The sequence below is a fragment of the Salmo salar genome, chromosome 01 (assembly GCF_965601325.2).
Source record: "Salmo salar chromosome 01, fSalSal1, whole genome shotgun sequence".
NCBI classification, from domain to species: domain Eukaryota; kingdom Metazoa; phylum Chordata; class Actinopteri; order Salmoniformes; family Salmonidae; genus Salmo; species Salmo salar.
This window is the reverse complement of record NC_138291.1, coordinates 5,814,988-5,840,000: the sequence shown is the minus strand read 5'-3', so window position 1 is coordinate 5,840,000 and position 25,013 is coordinate 5,814,988. Positions and strand designations below refer to the sequence as shown.

The 25,013-nt window shown below is 46.3% G+C and overlaps 1 protein-coding gene across 3 annotated transcripts in view; it reads left to right on the top strand.

Annotated features, from left to right (window-relative positions):
• Positions 1-25,013, top strand: part of actn1 (actinin, alpha 1) — a 161,969-nt gene that overhangs the window by 109,983 nt on the left and 26,973 nt on the right. Inside the window, exons 12-22 of one of the 3 annotated variants that reach the window (XM_014192931.3) lie at positions 2,921-3,068; positions 3,704-3,854; positions 6,657-6,765; positions 7,081-7,221; positions 7,741-7,923; positions 8,110-8,244; positions 10,982-11,161; positions 11,912-12,058; positions 16,151-16,231; positions 17,316-17,381; positions 17,842-18,000. In XM_014192931.3, the coding sequence (XP_014048406.1) occupies positions 2,921-3,068; positions 3,704-3,854; positions 6,657-6,765; positions 7,081-7,221; positions 7,741-7,923; positions 8,110-8,244; positions 10,982-11,161; positions 11,912-12,058; positions 16,151-16,231; positions 17,316-17,381; positions 17,842-18,000 (1,500 nt within the window). The remainder of the gene's footprint in view (positions 1-2,920; positions 3,069-3,703; positions 3,855-6,656; positions 6,766-7,080; positions 7,222-7,740; positions 7,924-8,109; positions 8,245-10,981; positions 11,162-11,911; positions 12,059-16,150; positions 16,232-17,315; positions 17,382-17,841; positions 18,001-25,013) is intronic. The other 2 variants (XM_014192851.3, XM_014192775.3) reach the window with 2 other exon arrangements.

The following is a 25,013-nucleotide window of genomic DNA, read 5'->3' as shown; positions in this document are numbered from 1 at the left end:
TTCTAATCCTAATTGGTATGTCACATTTTATGTTCCTTTTGATGGCATAGAAGGCCCTTCTTGCCTTGTCTCTCAGATCGTTCACAGCTTTGTGGAAGTTACCTGTGGCGCTGATGTTTAGGCCGAGGTATGTATAGTTTTTTGTGTGTTTCTAGGGCAACGGTGTCTAGATGGAATTTGTATTTGTGGTCCTGGCAACTGGACCTTTTTTGGAACACCATTATTTTTGTCTTACTGAGATTTACTGTCAAGGCCCAGTTCTGACAGAATCTGTGCAGAATATATAGGTGCTGCTGTAGGCCCTCCTTGGTTGGTGACAGAAGCACCAGATCATCAGCAAACAGTAGACATTTGACTTCTAGTAGGGTGAGGCTGGGTGTTGCAGGCTGTTCTAGTGCCCTCGACAATTCGTTGATATACAATGGCTTGCGAAAGTATTCACCCCCCTTGGCATTTTTCCTATTTTGTTGCCTTACAACCTGGAATTAAAATTGATTTTTGGGGGGTTTGTATCACTTTGTTTACACAACATGCCTCCACTTTGAAGATGCAAAATATTTTTTTTATTGTGAAACAAACAAGAAATAAGACAAAAAAACAGAACTTGAGCGTGCTTAACTATTCACCCCCCACAAAGTCAATACTTTGTAGAGCCACCTTTTGTAGCAATTACAGCTGCAAGTCTCTTGGGGTATGTCTCTATAAGCTTTGCACATCTAGCCACTGGGATTTTTGCCCATTCTTCAAGTTGGATGGGTTCTGCTGGTGTCCAGCAAACTTCATGTCATACCACAGATTCTCAATTGGATTGAGGTCTTAGCTTTGACTAGGCCATTCTAAGACTTTTAAATGTTTTCCCTTAAACCACTCGAGTGTAGCTTTAACAGTATGCTTAGGGTCATTGTCCTGCTGGAAGGTGAACCTCCGTCCCAATCTCAAATCTCTGGAAGACTGAAACAGATTTCCCTCAACAATTTCCCTGTATTTAGCGCCATCCTTCAATTCTGACCAATTTCCCAGTCCCTGCCGATGAAAAACATCCCCACAGCATGATGCTGCAACCACCATTCTTCACTGTGGGGATGGGGTTCTCGGGGTGATGAGAGGTGTTGGGTTTACACCAGACATAGCGTTTTCCTTGATGGCCAAAAAGCTCAATTTTAGTCTCATCTGACCAGAGTACCTTCTTCCATATGTTTGGGGAGTCTCCCACATGCCTTTTGGAGAACACCAAACGTGTTTACTTATTTTTTTCTTTAAGCAATGGCTTTTTTCTCGCCACTCTTCCGTAAAGCCCAGCTCTGTGGAGTGTACGGCTTAAAGTGGTCTTATGTACAGATACCCCAATCTCCGCTGTGGAGCTTTGCAGCTCATTCAGGGTAATCTTTGGTTTCTTTGTTTACTCTCTGATTAATGCCCTTCTTGTCTGGTCCGAGAGTTTTGGTGGGCAGCCCTCTCTTGGCAGGTTTGTTGTGGTGCCATATTCTTTCCATTTTATAATAATGGAATTTTGGTGCTCTGTGGGATGTTCAGAGTTTCTGATATTTTTCTGTGTTAAGGTAATTTCCTTTTGAATTTCTAGCCAAATGTAAAATGTTCCTGTTTTGATTAGTTTAATAGAGTGAGTTATGTCTGCTCTATACCAAATTAGCATACCCCCTGAGTCCCTTCCCTGTTTCACACCTGGTAGTTTGGTGGATGGGACTACCAGCTCTCTGTAACCTAGAGAGCAATCAGTGGGTCCGTCTCCTCTATACCATGTTTCTTGTAGGATGACAATGTCTGTATTTCTGATTTCTTTGATGAAGTCCAGGTTCCTGCTCTTTAGGCCAAAGTCAGATGACCTCAGCCCTTGGATATTCCAGGATGAGATAGTGAAGGCTTTGTGTTCCATAAAGTGTCCAATGTTGTTGGTCGTGTGGTTTGGCCTCAGGCCAGTAAGTGTGAGCAGAGCCTGATGAGCATCTGGGACATTCCATTGGCTTGGGCTAGTGTAAGAGTGAGGGTTGGGCCTGTTTGCCTGCTCACGGCCTGGGCGTATGTGTGACTTCCATGTTGAGGCCCTCTTTGCGGGAGTGGGGGGCATGGGGTGGGCAGGAGGGGCATAGGTCTGATCTGAGGGGGCCTAAATGTGGTGTGGGCATGGTTGGTTTGGTGAGGTCTGGGAGAGTGTCTCCCACAGGTCTGGGAGAGTGTCTCGCTGGTCTGGGTGGGGTGTCTGTTGATCTGTTGCTCCTGTGTGAAGTGTTGGGGCTGCATGTGAGAGTGATGTCCTTTAGGGTCCGGGCGAAGGTGGGCACTGCTACCTTGTATAGGTGGACCTGGTCAGAAAGGCTGTTCAAGTCCAGGGTGGAGTTGTGGGCCAGGTAAACATTTGGTTTTGAGGCACAGTCACGGGAAACACTTGCGTTTACCCGCTGTATGGTAGCAGGGTGGAAGTCTTTTCGTGGTAGCAGGGTGGAGATAACCACTTGTGCGTTGGGAAAAGTAGAAGAAGCTTTTTCAGTCTCTCTCTCTCTCTGTCACTCTCTCTGTCTCTCTGTCACTCACTCTCTCTGTCACTCACTCTCTCTTTCTCTCTCTGTCACTCTCTCTCTCTCTTCTCACTCTCTCTCTCTCTTCTCACTCTCTCTCTCTTCTCACACTCTCTCTCTCTCTTCTCACTCTCTCTTCTCTCTCTTCTCACTCTCTCTCTCTCTTCTCACTCTCTCTCTTCTCACTCTCTCTCTTCTCTCTCTCTCTACCACGCCGATCCTGTTTGTTTTGTTGTGTATTAGCTGTTACCTGACCTGCTGTGATTTTACAGCATTTCTGTTCAGTAAAAACTAGGGAAAGGAAAATCCTCAACTCACTGAAATATTCTTTAAAGTTTCAATGTTTCTTTAGCAGCAGCCAAAGGTCAAACTGTATTTCTGCGCAGGACGTCTCTAACGCGTGGGGCGGCCTGGAGGGGGCTGAGAAGGGTTATGAGGAGTGGCTCCTCAACGAGATACGTCGTCTGGAGAGACTCGACCACCTGGCTGAGAAGTTTCGTCAGAAAGCAGCTACCCACGAAGCCTGGACTGGAGGTACCAGAACAAGGCTAAGCATTTAGCACGAACACCACTTCTATTTTGCTTTTGACCATTTGAATTGAAAAGAAAAAAAACTGTAAGTGACTTTAAGGGGCAATCCGCAGTTACAACAATAACAAAACTCTTCCCCTGCCACTGTTTCGTCCACTCTCAAATTCATTCATTCATTAATATACTGTACATTGCTATGGATTTAAGGACTGACCAGCCATGATATCAAAATTGTCGTTTTCAACATGTTTTGAGGCTATGTAGTGTTTGTTTACATTTACTTTGTTTTCAAACATTGAAGTAAAACACGTTTATATTGTGGGTTGTCATGGAGTGTGACAGTTGAACTAAACTCATGAGGTAATTATAAAGTTATATTCTTCAAGAATCAATGAGTACACATCATTCATTTATAAGTCCAAAACTGGATGTACAGTAACAACTGCAGATTGCCCCTTTAATTTTGAAAGATTTGATATGGAATTTAAGACCACTGTGTGAAGCACCAACATGTATCCTCTTTAGTCTGGTTTTCTTCAACATACTGTAGATTCTGTATTAGTGTACTTACTTTTTCCATTTCCCATTAGGCCTTTATATTGATGTGTAATGTCTGTGATGTGTGTCTCCCCCTGCAGGTAAGGAGGAGATGCTGCGGTCGCTGGACTTTGAGACGGCCTCTCTGTCTGAGATCAAGGCTCTGTTGAAGAAACATGAGGCCTTCGAGAGCGACCTGGCCGCGCACCAGGACCGCGTAGAGCAGATCGCTGCCATCGCTCAGGAGTTAAAGTAAGGAGGGAGGGAGGGAGGGAGGGGTAGAGAGAGGGAGGGAGGGAGGGACGGGTAGAGGGGTAGAGAGAGGGAGGGAGGGAGGGGTAGAGGGAGGGATAGAAGGAGGGGTAGAGGGAGGGAGGGAGAGATGGAGGGAGGGTTGTCCATCAGTGAGCTGGACTTCTATGACCAGTTATAACATAGTTATAGTGGTTATAACATGATTATAGGGCTGTGACTGTTATATGGTTAAAAACAATGTTTTTTTAGTTTTTTTCCCACAAAATTTAAATCACAGTGCAGCTTTTACAAAACATATTGTCTTGTCTTTACTATGGATTTAATGGTATGACATGCTATTTTATCAAATAATTTCTCTGTAATTAATATTACCTGATTAAACTAATTATGTAAATGTAATTAACTAGGAAGTTGGGGCACCACGGAAGAATGTTTATAGAACTGTTGTCTTCCGAATAAAGACCTGGTAATCTTTTACATCAATAGCAGTCAATCATTAATCGTCACCTTATTTCAGTCTCATATGAACGTCGTAAAATTCTTGGTTATCTTCACGAACCCTGGCGAACAAGTTGAATCAGCAATACAACATTTGGTTTAATTATTTATTTACTAAATACCTAAATAATCACACAGAATTACATCTACACAGAATGGATCATACATTGATTACAAATTATGTCATACAAGACAACGTCCCTAGCGGATGGAACAGATATGACGGCTGGTTACACAAAGAAAGGGGGTTGGGCTTGAATGAAAGCGTGGGAAGAATGAGGAACAAAAGGATTGGGTCTCTATCGGACCTCATGAAGCTATGCTGTCGTAAATACAGAATCTTATGCATTCTAAATAACCGCCCATTCGTAAAAGGGAAATGAAAGAAACCCTAGACCAACTCCAATTTGCATACCGCCCCAACAGATCCACAGATGATGCAATATCTTTTGCACTCCACACTGCCCTTTCCCACCTGGACAAAAGGAACACCTATGTGAGAATGCTATTCATTGACTACAGCTCGGCGTTCAACACCATAGTACCCTCGAAGCTCATCACCAAGCTAAGAACTCTGGGACTAAACACCTCCCTCTGCAACTGGATCCTGGACTTCTTGACGGGCCGCCCCCAGGTGGTGAGGGTAGGGAACAACACATCTGCCACGCTGATCCTCAACATGGGGGCACCTCAGGGGTGCGTGCGCAGTCCCCTCCTGTACTCCCTGTTCACCCATGGCCAAGCACGACTCCAACACCATCATTAAGTTTGCCGACGACACAACAGTGGTAGGCCTGATCACCGACAACGACGAGACAGCCTATAGGATTGAGGTCAGTGACAACAACCTCTCCCTCAACGTAATCAAGACAAAGGAGATTATTGTGGACTACAAGAAAAGGAGGGCCGAGCACGCCCCCATTCTCATCGATGGGGCTGTAGTGGAGCAGGTTGAGAGCTTCAAGTTCCTTGGTGTCCACATCACCAACAAACTATCATGGTCCAAACACACCAAGACAGTCGTGAGGAGGGCACGACAAAACCTATTCCCCCTCAGGAGACTGAAAAGATTTGGCATGGGTCCTCAGATCCTCAAAATGTTCTACAGCTGCACCATCGAGAGCATCCTGACTGGTTGGCAACTGCTGACTGGTTGGCAAGCTTCCTGCCATCCAGGACCTCTATACCAGGTGGTGTCAGAGGAAGGCCCTAAAAATGGCCAAAGTCTCCAGTCACCCAAGTCACAGACTGTTCTTTCTGCTACCGAACGGCAAGCGGTACCGGAGCGCCAAGTCTAGGTCCAAAAGGCTTCTTAACAGCTTCTACCCCCAAGCCATAAGACTCCTGAACAGCTAATCAAATGATTTGTTTAACACTTTTTTTGGTTACTACATGATTCCATGTGTGTTATTTCATAGTGTTGATGTCTTCACTATTATTCTACAATGTAGAAAATAGTAAAAATAAAGAAAAACCCTTTAATGAGTAGGTGTTCTAAGCTGTTGACAATTTTTTATACTTTCTTACCACTTATGTTTCTTAAAACTGCATGGTGTTGGTTAAGGGCTTGTCAGTAAGCATTTCACTGTGAGGTCTACTACACCTGTTGTATTCAGCATTTCACTGTGAGGTCTACTACACCTGTTGTATTCAGCATTTCACTGTAAGGTCTACTACACCTGTTGTATTCAGCATTTCACTGTAAGGTCTACTACACCTGTTGTATCCAGCATTTCACTGTAAGGTCTACTACACCTGTTGTATTCAGCATTTCACTGTAAGGTCTACTAAACCTGTTGTATTCAGCATTTCACTGTAAGGTCTACTACACCTGTTGTATTCAGCATTTCACTGTGAGGTCTACTACACCTGTTGTATTCAGCATTTCACTGTAAGGTCTACTACACCTGTTGTATTCAGCATTTCACTGTGAGGTCTACTACACCTGTTGTATTCAGCATTTCACTGTGAGGTCTACTACACCTGTTGTATTCAGCATTTCACTGTAAGGTCTACTACACCTGTTGTATTCGGCGTAAATAAAATGTGACTTGCCTTCCCTGTGGCTCAGTTGGTAGAGCATGGTGTGTGCAACGCCAGGGTTGTGGGTTCGATTCCCACGGGGGGCCAATACAAAAAAAAAAAAAAAATGCATGAAATGAAATGTATGTATTCACTACTGTAAGTCGCTCTGGATAAGAGCGTCTGCTAAATGACTTAAATGTAAAATGATATAACGTGTCTCTCTCTCTCTCTGTCTTGTCGTCGTCCCCCCCCCCCCCCCCCCCCCCCCCCCCCCAGTGAGCTGGACTACCATGACTCCTCTAGTGTGAATGCTCGATGCCAGAGGATATGTGACCGATGGGACACCCTAGGAGCCCTAACCCAGAAACGCAGCGAAGCTCTGCAGGTAGGAGGAACCTGAAACTTAGAATTATTAGAAGGGACAAAGCCCAAGGTTCCTCAGACCACACGATGGTAACTAATATGAACAGGTTCTCTTCTTCACAGAGGAATGACTGTCCAATACTGACTACATGAATGTTTGACTGGGACCATGTACAGTAAATATTGCCCCCCCCCAAAATCTTTGAGCTACATAGATTATTCTCATCTGCAGTCTTTTGTGTTCAGTGTAGTCAATTGACTTTCTTCTTGCTCCCAGGCTTAAACGATGCGCTGACTGTTTTCTCTCTCTCTCTCTCTCTGTGTGTGTCTGAAACAGAGAACTGAGAAGCTTCTAGAGACCATAGACCAGTTATATCTGGAGTTTGCCAAACGAGCTGCTCCGTTTAACAACTGGATGGAGGGCGCCATGGAGGATCTACAGGACACCTTCATCGTCCACACCATAGAGGAGATACAGGTTAGCGTACACGGACGCACGCACGCACACGCACGCACGCACACACCGCACACGCACACACACACACACACACACCCCGACACAGATTTAAAAACACAGTTCTTGGCATCTTTTGATCGTGTGTGTGTGTGTGTGTGTGTGTGTGTGTGTGTGTGTGTGTGTGTCTGTGTGTCTGTGTCTGTGTGTGTGTGTGTGTGTGTGTGTGTGTGTGTGTGTGTGTGTGTGTCTGTGTGTGTGTCTGTGTGTGTGTGTGTGTCTGTGTGTGTGTGTGTGTGTGTGTGTGTGTGTGTGTGTGTGTGTGTCTGTGTGTGTGTGTGTGTGTGTGTGTGTGTGTGTGTGTGTGTGTGTGTGTGTGTGTGTGTGTGTGTGTGTGTGTGTGTGTGTGTGTGTATGTTAGTCAGTGTGTGTGTGTGTGTGTGTGTCTGTGTGTGTGTGTGTGTGTGTGTCTGTGTGTCTGTGTGTGTGTGTCTGTGTGTGTGTGTATATATATATATATATATCTGTCTTTCCCTCCCACAGGGACTCAGTACAGCCCATGAGCAGTTTAAAGCCACTCTCCCTGATGCGGATAAGGAACGAGGTGCCATCCTTGGCATTCACAATGAGATCGCCAAGATAGTGGCCACCTATCATGTGAACATGGCTGGCAGCAACCCTTACATCACCATCAACCCTCAGGAGATCAACGCCAAATGGGACAAGGTACACCAGCAACTACAGGTTCTCCAGATATCCTGGTTGGAGGATTCCTGGACTACCTTCTTATTATCATCTAGTGTTAAATCTCATCAGGTGACCTATGTACTTAGATAGCAGATAAGTAGGTATGATAAAATGAGCCCTCATGGCTCTAACTACGTGTTTTTCCCGTTGTCTGTCATTCCCCAGGTGAGACAGCTGGTCCCCCAGAGAGACCAGGCTCTTATCGAAGAGCACGCCCGGCAGCAGAACAGCGAGCGTCTCCGCAGGCAGTTTGCCAACCAAGCCAACGTCATCGGGCCCTGGATCCAGACCAAGATGGAGGTCAGTCCACACACTTATCCTAGACCAACGCCTGAGCTCTAACCTTTACCCTAACCCTAACCCAACCAAGCCAACGTCATCAGGACCCTGGATCCAGACCAAGATGGAGGTCAGTCCACACACTTATCCTAGACCAACGCCTGAGCTCTAACCTTTACCCTAACCCTAACCCAACCAAGCCAACGTCATCAGGGCCCTGGATCCAGACCAAGATGGAGGTCAGTCCACACACTTATCCTAGACCAACCCCTGAGCTCTAACCTTTACCCTAACCCTAACCCAACCAAGCCAACGTCATCAGGACCCTGGATCCAGACCAAGATGGAGGTCAGTCCATACACTTATCCTAGACCAACCCCTGAGCTCTAACCTTTACCCTAACCCAACCAAGCCAACGTCATCAGGGCCCTGGATCCAGACCAAGATGGAGGTCAGTCCATACACTTATCCTAGACCAACCCCTGAGCTCTAACCTTTACCCTAACCCTAACCCAACCAAGCCAACGTCATCAGGACCCTGGATCCAGACCAAGATGGAGGTCAGTCCACACACTTATCCTAGACCAACCCCTGAGCTCTAACCTTTACCCTAACCCTAACCCAACCAAGCCAACGTCATCAGGGCCCTGGATCCAGACCAAGATGGAGGTCAGTCCATACACTTATCCTAGACCAACCACTGAGCTCTAACCTTTACCCTAACCCTAACCCAACCAAGCCAACATCATCAGGGCCCTGGATCCAGACCAAGATGGAGGTGACCCAGAGTAGAGAACCAGAATGTTCTATTCATTCTATTTCCATGGTCCAAAGTCCAGGCAGAGCAGAGCAGAAATGACCATTCGTACTGTCTATTGGAACTTACTGGGTCCATAGGTTCCTTTAGGAGTATCGCTATCAATATCAGAACACTGCACTGTAATGTCCTGTAATGTTGTAGAACTCCACGTCTGGACTTGGACTCAGAATGAAGGACTCTGAATGCTTGGGACTTGTGACTGGACTTGGACTCATATTACCAGCCTCTGCCATCCGGGTCCAAGGACCTCCATGAAAAAGAGTGCAGCTTCATAGTCAGTGTTCTCATAGAGAGGTGCTGGTTCAGAGCAGTCGGGTCCGGGGTTAGAGGTGAGAGCAGTTTTGGTTCTTTGTTCTCATGCCTGTTTTTCACAAACCAATTCAAACAGTTTCTGTTCTCTAGTCTGTATTCTGTCCAGTTGGGGGGGTTTAACCCTTCCTCTCCTATTGTTGGGTTCATACTCAGCAGAATGGTTGAACCCTTCCTCTCCTATTGTTGGGTTCATACTCAGCAGAATGGTTGAACCCTTCCTCTCCTATTGTTGGGTTCATACTCAGCAGAATGGTTGAACCCTTCCTCTCCTATTGTTGGGTTCATACTCAGCAGAATGGTTGAACCCTTCCTCTCCTATTGTTGGGTTCATACTCAGCAGAATGGTTGAACCCTTCCTCTCCTATTGTTGGGTTCATACTCAGCAGAATGGTTGAACCCTTCCTCTCCTATTGTTGGGTTCATACTCAGCAGAATGGTTGAACCCTTCCTCTCCTATTGTTGGGTTCATACTCAGCAGAATGGTTGAACCCTTCCTCTCCTATTGTTGGGTTCATACTCAGCAGAATGGTTGAACCCTTCCTCTCCTATTGTTGGGTTCATACTCAGCAGAATGGTTTAACCCTTCCTCTCCTATTGTTGGGTTCATACTCAGCAGAATGGTTTAACCCTTCCTCTCCTATTGTTGGGTTCATACTCAGCAGAATGGTTGAACCCTTCCTCTCCTATTGTTGGGTTCATACTCAGCAGAATGGTTGAACCCTTCCTCTCCTATTGTTGGGTTCATACTCAGCAGAATGGTTGAACCCTTCCTCTCCTATTGTTGGGTTCATACTCAGCAGAATGGTTTAACCCTTCCTCTCCTATTGTTGGGTTCATACTCAGCAGAATGGTTGAACCCTTCCTCTCCTATTGTTGGGTTCATACTCAGCAGAATGGTTGAACCCTTCCTCTCCTATTGTTGGGTTCATACTCAGCAGAATGGTTGAACCCTTCCTCTCCTATTGTTGGGTTCATACTCAGCAGAATGGTTGAACCCTTCCTCTCCTATTGTTGGGTTCATACTCAGCAGAATGGTTGAACCCTTCCTCTCCTATTGTTGGGTTCATACTCAGCAGAATGGTTGAACCCTTCCTCTCCTATTGTTGGGTTCATACTCAGCAGAATGGTTGAACCCTTCCTCTCCTATTGTTGGGTACATACTCAGCAGAATGGTTGAACCCTTCCTCTCCTATTGTTGGGTTCATACTCAGCAGAATGGTTTAACCCTTCCTCTCCTATTGTTGGGTTCATACTCAGCAGAATGGTTGAACCCTTCCTCTCCTATTGTTGGGTTCATACTCAGCAGAATGGTTGAACCCTTCCTCTCCTATTGTTGGGTTCATACTCAGCAGAATGGTTTAACTCAGACATTGGTTGGGTTAGGGTTAGCCTTCCCTGTAGCTCAGTTGGTAGAGGATGGTGTTTGCAACGCCAGGGTTGTGGGTTCGATTCCCACGGGGGGCCAGCAAAAAAATATATGAAATTGTATGAAATGTATGCATTCACTACTGTGTAAGTCGCTCTGGATAAGAGCGTCTGCTAAATGACTAAAATGTAAAAAAATGTAAAACATTCTGTCCAGTCGGTTTTGCTGAACCTCGTCCTCCATGTTTCTCTTGTTTGTAGGAGATTGGTCGTATCTCCATCGAGATGCACGGAACCCTGGAGGATCAGCTGACCCACCTCCGCCAATACGAGAAGAACATTGTCAACTACAAGCCAAAGATCGACCAATTGGAGGGAGACCACCAGCTGATTCAGGAAGCTCTCATCTTCGACAACAAGCACACCAACTACACAATGGAGGTAAGAAAGCTAACGATATCGAGATCGGGTACAATTCTTATTGAGAACCCGAGAATCTTCAGAATACGTTTTTGAATGTGTGACCTTACGATGACAGTCTTGGGTCTGATCCCTCCCTCTCTCCTCCTCTCCCTCCCTCCTCCTCTCCCCCTCCCTCCCTCCCTCCCTCCCTCCCTCCCTCCCTCCCTCCCTCCCTCTCTCCTCTTCTCCCTCTCTCTCGCCTCCTCTCCCTCCCTCCCTCTCTCCCTCCCTCTCTCCTCCTCTCCCTCCCTCTCTCCTCCTATCCCTCCCTCCCTCCCTCCCTCCCTCCCTCCCTCCCTCCCTCCCTCCCTCCCTCCCTCCCTCCCTCCCTCCCTCCCTCCCTCCCTCCCTCTCTCCTCCCTCCCTCTCTCCTCCTATCCCTCCCTCTCTCCTCCTCTCCCTCTCTCCTCCTCTCCCTCTCTCCTCCTCTCCCTCCCTCACTCCTCCTCTCCCTCCCTCTGTCCTCCTCTCCCTCCCTCTCTCCTCCTCTCTCCCTCCCTCTCTCCTCCTCTCCCTCTCCCTCTCTCCCCTCCCTCTCTCCTCTCCCTCCCTCTCCTCCTCTCCCTCCCTCTCTCCTCCTCTCCCTCCCTCTCTCCTCCTCTCCCTCCCTCTCTCCTCCCTCTCTCCTCCTCTCCCTCCCTCTCTCCTCCTCTCTCCTCCTCTCCCTCCCTCTCGCCTCCTCTGCCTCCCTCTCTCCTCCTCTCCCTCCCTCTCTCGTCCTCCCTGCAGCATATCCGTGTGGGCTGGGAGCAGCTCCTGACTACCATTGCCAGAACCATCAACGAGATCGAGAACCAGATTCTGACGCGGGACGCTAAGGGCATCAGCCAGGACCAGATGAACGAGTTCAGAGCCTCCTTCAACCACTTCGACAGGGTCAGTTTCACAGAACAGGGAAGAAGACGTTTCACAGTACACTCATTGTCTACCTTACTGAATGTTGTTATAAACAATGTGTTTTCCACATATTTAGACCACATGAGCAAAGCGAGGAGGTTGAGGTGGACAGAGGATCGTTTGTTGGGTCATTGAGCCATGTTATTCTTCTCATAGTGACACTAACAAACTACAGGACTTATGAAGGGTTTGTTCTTCTGTATCCAAAACATGCAGATAGTATAGATAATCATGTAGATAATCAACCAGGACCAACTGATAACATCGATGGAGGTGTTGAACTAATTTAAGCTGATGATATTTATGAGTATATGACAGGAGAGAGATATAAGATCATAAGTGTTCCAGAGACCTATACCTTACTCCTATTCCACTGATGAGAGTAAACCTCGGGACACCGCTATTCCTCTCAGAAGACATTCTCCCTAGCCTCCTCCCGTCCCATTTATCCCTTCCCTCTCTCCTCCTCTCCCTCCCTCCCTCCCGTCCCATTTATCCCCTCCCTCTCTCCTCCTCTCCCTCCCTTTATCCCCCCCCCCCCCCAGATCACAGTGTTTACATCAGTAAGCTCAGTATGAAGAACACAACCTATTATGGATGGATGGAGGAGTTGTTGTATTTATCTTATACACTCCCCTGTATCCCCAACCAGAGCGTTTTATAGATAGACTCCACCGTTAGATTTCTCCATGACCTCACGCATTCTTCCATAGCCACGCTATTGTTCTATCAGTCAATAATATAACCGCAGTTAATAACTACGGAAGGAGTCCCAGGGTAACCGTTCCAGTGTTTGTCTTTCTATTCACGGGGATATCTGTCATGTCTTACCGCTTTCGGGTCACGATGAGGCAGCGTTTAATAAAAATATTTTTTTTATATATTTTTTTTTAGGGCGGTTTCTGAGTTCATTAGGTTTATTGGAGACAGATATGTAGGGACAACTTTTCCCCAGAGACATGGCTGTAGAGTGTGTCCCTATGGCCTTACAAGGTTTTACAGTCATGTCTCAAGACTAAGGGGAAAAATATGTTTTATACCAGGGTTTCCAAAACCCCCCCAGCACAATGCCGCTGATTCAAAGAAACAAGTCGTCATCAAGCATTGATTTTCTGAATCGGTTCCTAGTGCAAAAACCTAACCGTTCACCACTTGGCTTTGGGAACCACTGTGTTATATGATGTATGAAGGATACGCCTGTCGCATACCGTAACACAAAGCCCTGTACTGTAAAGTTTGCCTGCCACATTGTTCCCGAACACCTCTGATTGAATATTCTGTCACTGGACCAAACACAGCAGTGTGTCACAGCCTCAGCACCTCACTGTAAGGCCCTAACGTGTGTTGTGTTCTCTGTCTCTTCTTGTGCATGGTCCCAACCCCATATCATCCATCCACCCCTATATCCAACCCCATATCATCCATCCACCCCTATATCCAACTCCTTATCATCCATCCACCCCTATATCCAACCCCATATCATCCATCCACCCCTATATCCAACCCCATATCATCCATCCACCCCTATATCCAACCCCATATCATCCATCCACCCCTATATCCAACTCCTTATCATCCATCCACTCCTATATCCAACCCCTTATCATCCATCCACCCCTATATCCAACCCCTTATCATCCATCCACCCCTATATCCAACTCCTTATCATCCATCCACCCCATATCCAACCCCTTATCATCCATCCACCCCTATATCCAACCCCTTATCATCCATCCACCCCTATATCCAACCCCTTATCATCCATCCACCCCTATATCCAACCCCTTATCATCCATCCACCCCTATATCCAACCCCTTATCATCCATCCACCCCTATATCCAACCCCATATCATCCATCCACCCCTATATCCAACCCCATATCATCCATCCACCCCTATATCCAACCCCATATCATCCATCCACCCCTAACCCCATATCATCCATCCACCCCTATATCCAACCCCTTATCATCCATCCACCCCTATATCCAACCCCTTATCATCCATCCACCCCTAACCCCTTATCATCCATCCACCCCTATATCAACCCCTTATCATCCATCCACCCCTATATCCAACCCCATATCATCCATCCACCCCTATATCCAACCCCATATCATCCATCCACCCCTATATCCAACCCCATATCATCCATCCACCCCTATATCCAACCCCATATCATCCATCCACCCCTAACCCCATATCATCCATCCACCCCTATATCCAACCCCTTATCATCCATCCACCCCTATATCCAACCCCTTATCATCCATCCACCCCTAACCCCTTATCATCCATCCACCCCTATATCAACCCCTTATCATCCATCCACCCCTATATCCAACCCCATATCATCCATCCACCCCTAACCCCTTATCATCCATCCACCCCTATATCAACCCCTTATCATCCATCCACCCCTATATCCAACCCCTTATCATCCATCCACCCCTATATCCAACCCCTTATCATCCATCCACCCCTAACCCCTTATCATCCATCCCCCCTATATCAAACCCCTTATCATCCATCCACCCCTATATCCAACCCCATATCATCCATCCACCCCTATATCCAACCCCTTATCATCCATCCAAACCTATATCCAACCCTTTATCATCCATCCACCCCTATATCCAACCCCTTATCATCCATCCACCCCTAACCCCTTATCATCCATCTCCCCCTATATCCAACCCCTTATCATCCATCCACCCCTATATCCAACCCCTTATCATCCATCCACCCCTATATCAACCCCTTATCATCCATCCACCCCTATATCAACCGCTTATCATCCATCCACCCCTATATCCAACCCCTTATCATCCATCCACCCCTAACCCCTTATCATCCATCCACCCCTATATCAAACCCCTTATCATCCATCCACCCCTATATCCAACCCCTTATCAACCATCCACCCCTATATCCAACCCCTTATCATCCATCCACCCCTATATCCAACCCCTTATCATCCATCCACCCCTATATCAACCCCTTATCATCCATCCACCCCTATATCAACCGCTTATCATCCATCCACCCCTATATCCAACCCCTTATCATCCATCCACCCCTAACCCCTTATCATCCATCCACCCCTAACCCCTTATCATCCATCCACCCCTATATCCAACCCGTTATCATCCATCCACCCCTATATCCAACCCCTTATCATCCATCCACCCCTATATCCAACCCCTTATCATCCATCCACCCCTATATCCAACCCCATATCATCCATCCACCCCTATATCCAACCCCTTATCAACCATCCACCCCTATATCCAACCCCTTATCATCCATCCACCCCTAACCCCTTATCATCCATCCACCTCTAACCCCTATATCCAACCCCTTATCATCCATCCACCCCTATATCCAACCCCTTATCATCCATCCACCCCTAACCCCTTATCATCCATCCACCCCTAACCCCATATCATCCATCCACCCCTATATCCAACCCCTTATCAACCATCCACCCCTATATCCAACCCCTTATCATCCATCCACCCCTATATCCAACCCTTTATCATCCATCCACCCCTATATCCAACCCCTTATCAACCATCCACCCCTATATCCAACCCCTTATCATCCATCCACCCCTAACCCCTTATCATCCATCCACCCCTAACCCCTATATCCAACCCCTTATCAACCATCCACCCCTATATCAACCCCTTATCATCCATCCACCCCTATATCCAACCCTTTATCATCCATCCACCCCTATATCCAACCCCTTATCATCCATCCACCCCTAACCCCTTATCATCCATCCACCCCTAACTCCACACCCTCTCTCTTTCTGCATGACACACCCTACCCTCTCCTATCCACCCTACCCCTCCTGTCTACTTCACCCAACCCCTTCACTGACAACCCTCTGACAACCCACTGACACCCCTCTGACACCCCTCTGACACACTTGTTCCACGTGTGCTGTGCTGCATGAACTGTGGCTTCAACCTGCTCCACCTGATGCCTGGCACACCTCCACAATACCTGGCTCTTCACACCTGGCCTGGGCTCCTACCTGGCTCTTCACACCTGACACCCCAGGACCACTCGGGCACTCTGGGGGCTGAGGAGTTCAAGGCCTGCCTGATCAGTCTGGGCTTCGATATCGCCAACGATGCACAGGTACTGAACACAGCTCCACACTGAGGTTAACGATGTCGTTTTGTTCTCTTTCTTTTGTACCTTTTATTCCCTTCTATCGCTCCTGTATGTCACTTTATTCCCTGTACCCACTTCTATCCCATTTCTACCTCAATGTATTCCCTGTACCCCCCTCTACCCCCCCCCTCTACCTCAATTTATTCCCTGTACTCCCCTCTACCCCCCTCTACCTCAATGTATTCTCTGTACCCACCGCTATCCCCCCTTCTATCTCAATGTATTCCCTGTACCCACCTCGATGCCCCTTCTACCTCAATTTATTCCCTGTACCCCCCTCTATGCCACTTCTACCTCAATGTATTCCCTGTACCCCCCTCTACCCCCCCCTCTACCTCAATTTATTCCCTGTACTCCCCTCTACCCCCCTCTACCTCAATGTATTCTCTGTACCCTCTTCTAACCCCCTCTACCTCAATGTATTCCCTGTACCCACCGCTATCCCCCCTTCTATCTCAATGTATTCCCTGTACCCACCTCGATGCCCCTTCTACCTCAATTTATTCCCTGTACCCCCCTCTATGTCCCTTCTACCTCAATGTATTCCCTGTACCCCCCCTCTATGCCCCCTCTACCTCAATTTATTCCCTGTACTCCCCTCTACCTCAATGTATTCCCTGTACCCCCCTCTATGCCCCTTATACCTCAATGTATTCCCTGTACCCACCTCTATGCCCCCTCTACCTCAATGTATTCCCTGTACCCCCCTCTATGCCCCTTCTACCTCAATGTATTCCATGTACCCCCCTCTATGCCCCCTCTACCTCAATGTATTCCCTGTACCCCCCCTCTATGCCCCCTCTACCTCAATGTATTCCCTGTACCCCCCCTCTATGCCCCCTCTACCTCAATGTATTCCCTGTACCCCCCTCTATGTCCCTTCTACCTCAATTCTTCTTCTTCTTCTATCCATCCCCCTCATAATGTCCACCTGGATACCTGTGACATCCCTCCCCTACTTTATTCCACCCCCCCCCCCCAATATTTCCTCTTCCACCTTTCAATCTGTTCCTCCCTCGTACTGTTTGTCCCTGGCTGGTACGTGTAGAAGAAAACAGGGATGATGGAAGCGGAAGACTTCAAAACCTGCCTTATCTCCCTCGGTTACAACATGGTAACGCCAAACCACCCTTTCCATCCCGCCCTCTGTCAAGTACCCTCCTATGTGTGCCTTTGAACCTATGAATGTATCAATATGTATCTGTCTGCCTTGTAGTCATTTGTGAAAAGGTAACAACTGTTCCCTTGTCTCTTCAAGATCAGTCTACATTCATTTGGCAACAATACGGTCCACCGATCACGATCAGATTGATCGCTAACGAGAAAATATGTCTCGTCTCTCATTTACAGTATAACAATTATAGTTTGTTTACTGTCATAGCCTGGGACCTGGTTAAAAGTAGTCCACTATATTATAGGGACTGGTATGCCATTTGGAACACAGTCTATATATCTCCTTTATGTGAAAGCTCCATCTGCTAACTGCAGTATGTGATGTGATGCTTGCAGTGTGTTTGCTTGTTGCTCTGGTGATGGTCTCCTTGGTGATAGTGTTTATGGTTCCTGTCCAATAGGGTGAAGCGGAGTTCTCTCGCATCATGAGCATCGTGGATCCCAACCGGGTGGGCGTGGTCACGTTCCAGGCCTTTATTGACTTCATGTCCCGAGAGACGGCCGATACTGACACCGCTGACCAGGTCATGGCCTCCTTCAAGGTCCTGGCAGGGGACAAGGTAATCATATACATTTAGCAATTATTCAATTAATCAAGCTAGCAAGCAAGCAAGCAATCAAATCAATCAATCAGTCAATCAATCAATAAGTCAATTAATCAATCAATCAGTTAATCAATCAGTCAATCAATTAGTAAATCAATCAGTTAATTGGTTAATCAATCAATCAATCAGTCAATCAGTCAATCAATTAATCAATCAGTTAATCAATCAGTTAATCAGTCAATCAATCAATCAGTTAGTCAATCAATCAGTTAATCAGTCAATCAATGAATCAATCAGTCAATCAATCAGTTAATCAGTCAATCAATCAGTTAATCAGTCAATCAATTAATCAGTTAATTAATCAATCAGTCAATAAATCAATACATCAAATGCATTCTTAAAGCCCTTTTCATCACCCTAGTCCAAATTGTTTATATTTCTTTATAAAGCAACCCAGCAAGCACAACCAAAAATATGTATTTTCAATGTCTTTTCAATGTCTTGTGCTCATAGGGAAGAGATGGGTTAATAAAGAAGAATAATACACAGGGTGAAAGAAAAAGGAAGACAGCAGAACTACAATCATCTAGTAGGGCAGGGCTATACAGTCAACAGCAGAACTACAATCATCTGGCAGGGCTATACAGTAAACAGCAGAACTACAATCATCTAGTAGGGCAGGGCTATACAGTAAACAGCAGAACTACAATCATCTAGTAGGGCAGGGCTATACAGTCAACAGCAGAACTACAATCATCTGGCAGGGCTATACAGTCAACAGCAGAACTACAATCATCTGGCAGGGCTATACAGTAAACAGCAGAACTACAATCATCTGGCAGGGCTATACAGTCAACAGCAGAACTACAATCATCTGGCAGGGCAGGGCTATACAGTCAACAGCAGAACTACAATCATCTGGCAGGGCTATACAGTAAACAGCAGAACTACAATCATCTGGCAGGGCTATACAGTCAACAGCAGAACTACAATCATCTGGCAGGGCTATACAGTCAACAGCAGAACTACAATCATCTAGTAGGGCAGGGCTATACAGTAAACAGCAGAACTACAATCATCTAGTAGGGCTATACAGTCAACAGCAGAACTACAATCATCTAGTAGGGCAGGGCTATACAGTAAACAGCAGAACTACAATCATCTAGTAGGGCTATACAGTCAACAGCAGAACTACAATCATCTGGCAGGGCTATACAGTAAACAGCAGAACTACAATCATCTAGTAGGGCTATACAGTCAACAGCAGAACTACAATCATCTAGTAGGGCAGGGCTATACAGTCAACAGCAGAACTACAATCATCTAGTAGGGCAGGGCTATACAGTAAACAGCAGAACTACAATCATCTAGTAGGGCAGGGCTATACAGTAAACAGCAGAACTACAATCATCTAGTAGGGCAGGGCTATACAGTCAACAGCAGAACTACAATCATCTAGTAGGGCAGGGCTATACAGTCAACAGCAGAACTACAATCATCTAGTAGGGCAGGGCTATACAGTCAACAGCAGAACTACAATCATCTAGTAGGGCAGGGCTATACAGTAAACAGCAGAACTACAATCATCTAGTAGGGCAGGGCTATACAGTCAACAGCAGAACTACAATCATCTGGCAGGGCTATACAGTCAACAGCAGAACTACAATCATCTGGCAGGGCTATACAGTAAACAGCAGAACTACAATCATCTGGCAGGGCTATACAGTAAACAGCAGAACTACAATCATCTAGTAGGGCTATACAGTCAACAGCAGAACTACAATCATCTAGTAGGGCAGGGCTATACAGTAAACAGCAGAACTACAATCATCTAGTAGGGCAGGGCTATACAGTCAACAGCAGAACTACAATCATCTGGCAGGGCTATACAGTCAACAGCAGAACTACAATCATCTGGCAGGGCTATACAGTAAACAGCAGAACTACAATCATCTAGTAGGGCAGGGCTATACAGTAAACAGCAGAACTACAATCATCTGGCAGGGCTATACAGTCAACAGCAGAACTACAATCATCTAGTAGGGCAGGGCTATACAGTAAACAGCAGAACTACAATCATCTAGTAGGGCAGGGCTATACAGTAAACAGCAGAACTACAATCATCTGGCAGGGCTATACAGTCAACAGCAGAACTACAATCATCTAGTAGGGCAGGGCTATACAGTCAACAGCAGAACTACAATCATCTAGTAGGGCAGGGCTATACAGTCAACAGCAGAACTACAATCATCTAGTAGGGCAGGGCTATACAGTAAACAGCAGAACTACAATCATCTAGTAGGGCTATACAGTCAACAGCAGAACTACAATCATCTGGCAGGGCTATACAGTCAACAGCAGAACTACAATCATCTAGTAGGGCAGGGCTATACAGTCAACAGCAGAACTACAATCATCTAGTAGGGCAGGGCTATACAGTAAACAGCAGAACTACAATCATCTAGTAGGGCAGGGCTATACAGTAAACAGCAGAACTACAATCATCTAGTAGGGCAGGGCTATACAGTAAACAGCAGAACTACAATCATCTAGTAGGGCAGGGCTATACAGTAAACAGCAGAACTACAATCATCTAGTAGGGCAGGGCTATACAGTAAACAGCAGAACTACAATCATCTAGTAGGGCAGGGCTATACAGTAAACAGCAGAACTACAATCATCTAGTAGGGCAGGGCTATACAGTCAACAGCAGAACTACAATCATCTAGTAGGGCAGGGCTATACAGTAAACAGCAGAACTACAATCATCTAGTAGGGCAGGGCTATACAGTCAACAGCAGAACTACAATCATCTAGTAGGGCAGGGCTATACAGTCAACAGCAGAACTACAATCATCTAGTAGGGCAGGGCTATACAGTAAACAGCAGAACTACAATCATCTGGCAGGGCAGGGCTATACAGTCAACAGCAGAACTACAATCATCTAGTAGGGCAGGGCTATACAGTAAACAGCAGAACTACAATCATCTAGTAGGGCAGGGCTATACAGTCAACAGCAGAACTACAATCATCTGGCAGGGCAGGGCTATACAGTCAACAGCAGAACTACAATCATCTGGCAGGGCTATACAGTCAACAGCAGAACTACAATCATCTGGCAGGGCTATACAGTCAACAGCAGAACTACAATCATCTGGCAGGGCTATACAGTAAACAGCAGAACTACAATCATCTTGTAGGGCAGGGCTATACAGTCAACAGCAGAACTACAATCATCTAGTAGGGCAGGGCTATACAGTCAACAGCAGAACTACAATCATCTAGTAGGGCAGGGCTATACAGTAAACAGCAGAACTACAATCATCTTGTAGGGCAGGGCTATACAGTCAACAGCAGAACTACAATCATCTAGTAGGGCAGGGCTATACAGTAAACAGCAGAACTACAATCATCTGGCAGGGCAGGGCTATACAGTCAACAGCAGAACTACAATCATCTAGTAGGGCAGGGCTATACAGTCAACAGCAGAACTACAATCATCTAGTAGGCCAGGGCTATACAGTAAACAGCAGAACTACAATCATCTAGTAGGGCAGGGCTATACAGTCAACAGCAGAACTACAATCATCTAGTAGGGCAGGGCTATACAGTAAACAGCAGAACTACAATCATCTGGCAGGGCTATACAGTAAACAGCAGAACTACAATCATCTTGTAGGGCAGGGCTATACAGTCAACAGCAGAACTACAATCATCTGGCAGGGCAGGGCTATACAGTCAACAGCAGAACTACAATCATCTAGTAGGCCAGGGCTATACAGTAAACAGCAGAACTACAATCATCTAGTAGGGCTATACAGTAAACAGCAGAACTACAATCATCTGGCAGGGCTATACAGTCAACAGCAGAACTACAATCATCTGGCAGGGCTATACAGTCAACAGCAGAACTACAATCATCTAGTAGGGCAGGGCTATACAGTAAACAGCAGAACTACAATCATCTAGTAGGGCAGGGCTATACAGTCAACAGCAGAACTACAATCATCTAGTAGGGCAGGGCTATACAGTAAACAGCAGAACTACAATCATCTAGTAGGGCAGGGCTATACAGTAAACAGCAGAACTACAATCATCTAGTAGGGCAGGGCTATACAGTCAACAGCAGAACTACAATCATCTAGTAGGGCAGGGCTATACAGTAAACAGCAGAACTACAATCATCTAGTAGGGCAGGGCTATACAGTCAACAGCAGAACTACAATCATCTAGTAGGGCAGGGCTATACAGTAAACAGCAGAACTACAATCATCTAGTAGGGCAGGGCTATACAGTAAACAGCAGAACTACAATCATCTAGTAGGGCAGGGCTATACAGTCAACAGCAGAACTACAATCATCTGGCAGGGCAGGGCTATACAGTAAACAGCAGAACTACAATCATCTGGCAGGGCAGGGCTATACAGTAAACAGCAGAACTACAATCATCTAGTAGGGCAGGGCTATACAGTAAACAGCAGAACTACAATCATCTAGTAGGGCAGGGCTATACAGTCAACAGCAGAACTACAATCATCTGGCAGGGCAGGGCTATACAGTCAACAGCAGAACTACAATCATCTTTCAGGGCTATACAGTCAACAGCAGAACTACAATAATCTGGCAGGGCTATACAGTCAACAGCAGAACTACAATCATCTGGCAGGGCTATACAGTCAACAGCAGAACTACAATCATCTGGCAGGGCTATACAGTCAACAGCAGAACTACAATCATCTGGCAGGGCTATACAGTCAACAGCAGAACTACAATCATCTGGCAGGGCTATACAGTCAACAGCAGAACTACAATAATCTGGCAGGGCTATACAGTCAACAGCAGAACTACAATCATCTGGCAGGGCTATACAGTCAACAGCAGAACTACAATCATCTGGCAGGGCTATACAGTCAACAGCAGAACTACAATCATCTAGTAGGGCAGGGCTATACAGTAAACAGCAGAACTACAATCATCTGGCAGGGCTATACAGTCAACAGCAGAACTACAATCATCTAGTAGGGCAGGGCTATACAGTAAACAGCAGAACTACAATCATCTAGTAGGGCAGGGCTATACAGTAAACAGCAGAACTACAATCATCTAGTAGGGCAGGGCTATACAGTCAACAGCAGAACTACAATCATCTAGTAGGGCAGGGCTATACAGTAAACAGCAGAACTACAATCATCTAGTAGGGCAGGGCTATACAGTCAACAGCAGAACTACAATCATCTAGTAGGGCAGGGCTATACAGTAAACAGCAGAACTACAATCATCTAGTAGGGCAGGGCTATACAGTAAACAGCAGAACTACAATCATCTAGTAGGGCAGGGCTATACAGTAAACAGCAGAACTACAATCATCTAGTAGGGCTATACAGTCAACAGCAGAACTACAATCATCTGGCAGGGCTATACAGTAAACAGCAGAACTACAATCATCTAGTAGGGCAGGGCTATACAGTAAACAGCAGAACTACAATCATCTAGTAGGGCAGGGCTATACAGTAAACAGCAGAACTACAATCATCTAGTAGGGCAGGGCTATACAGTCAACAGCAGAACTACAATCATCTGGCAGGGCTATACAGTAAACAGCAGAACTACAATCATCTAGTAGGGCAGGGCTATACAGTAAACAGCAGAACTACAATCATCTTGTAGGGCAGGGCTATACAGTCAACAGCAGAACTACAATCATCTGGCAGGGCAGGGCTATACAGTAAACAGCAGAACTACAATCATCTAGTAGGGCAGGGCTATACAGTCAACAGCAGAACTACAATCATCTAGTAGGGCAGGGCTATACAGTCAACAGCAGAACTACAATCATCTGGCAGGGCTATACAGTCAACAGCAGAACTACAATCATCTAGTAGGGCAGGGCTATACAGTAAACAGCAGAACTACAATCATCTGGCAGGGCAGGGCTATACAGTAAACAGCAGAACTACAATCATCTGGCAGGGCAGGGCTATACAGTAAACAGCAGAACTACAATCATCTAGTAGGGCGGGGCTATACAGTCAACAGCAGAACTACAATCATCTGGCAGGGCTATACAGTCAACAGCAGAACTACAATCATCTGGCAGGGCAGGGCTATACAGTCAACAGCAGAACTACAATCATCTGGCAGGGCTATACAGTCAACAGCAGAACTACAATCATCTGGCAGGGCAGGGCTATACAGTCAACAGCAGAACTACAATCATCTGGCAGGGCTATACAGTCAACAGCAGAACTACAATAATCTGGCAGGGCTATACAGTCAACAGCAGAACTACAATCATCTGGCAGGGCTATACAGTCAACAGCAGAACTACAATCATCTGGCAGGGCTATACAGTCAACAGCAGAACTACAATCATCTGGCAGGGCTATACAGTCAACAGCAGAACTACAATCATCTGGCAGGGCAGGGCTATACAGTCAACAGCAGAACTACAATAATCTGGCAGGGCTATACAGTAAACAGCAGAACTACAATCATCTGGCAGGGCTATACAGTCAACAGCAGAACTACAAACATCTGGCAGGGCAGGGCTATACAGTAAACAGCAGAACTACAATCATCTGGCAGGGCTATACAGTAAACAGCAGAACTACAATCATCTGGCAGGGCAGGGCTACACAGTAAACAGCAGAACTACAATCATCTAGTAGGGCAGGGCTATACAGTCAACAGCAGAACTACAATCATCTGGCAGGGCTATACAGTCAACAGCAGAACTACAATCATCTGGCAGGGCAGGGCTATACAGTCAACAGCAGAACTACAATCATCTGGCAGGGCTATACAGTCAACAGCAGAACTGCAATCATCTGGCAGGGCAGGGCTATACAGTAAACAGCAGAACTACAATCATCTAGTAGGGCAGGGCTATACAGTCAACAGCAGAACTACAATCATCTGGCAGGGCAGGGCTATACAGTCAACAGCAGAACTACAATCATCTGGCAGGGCTATACAGTCAACAGCAGAACTACAATCATCTGGCAGGGCTATACAGTCAACAGCAGAA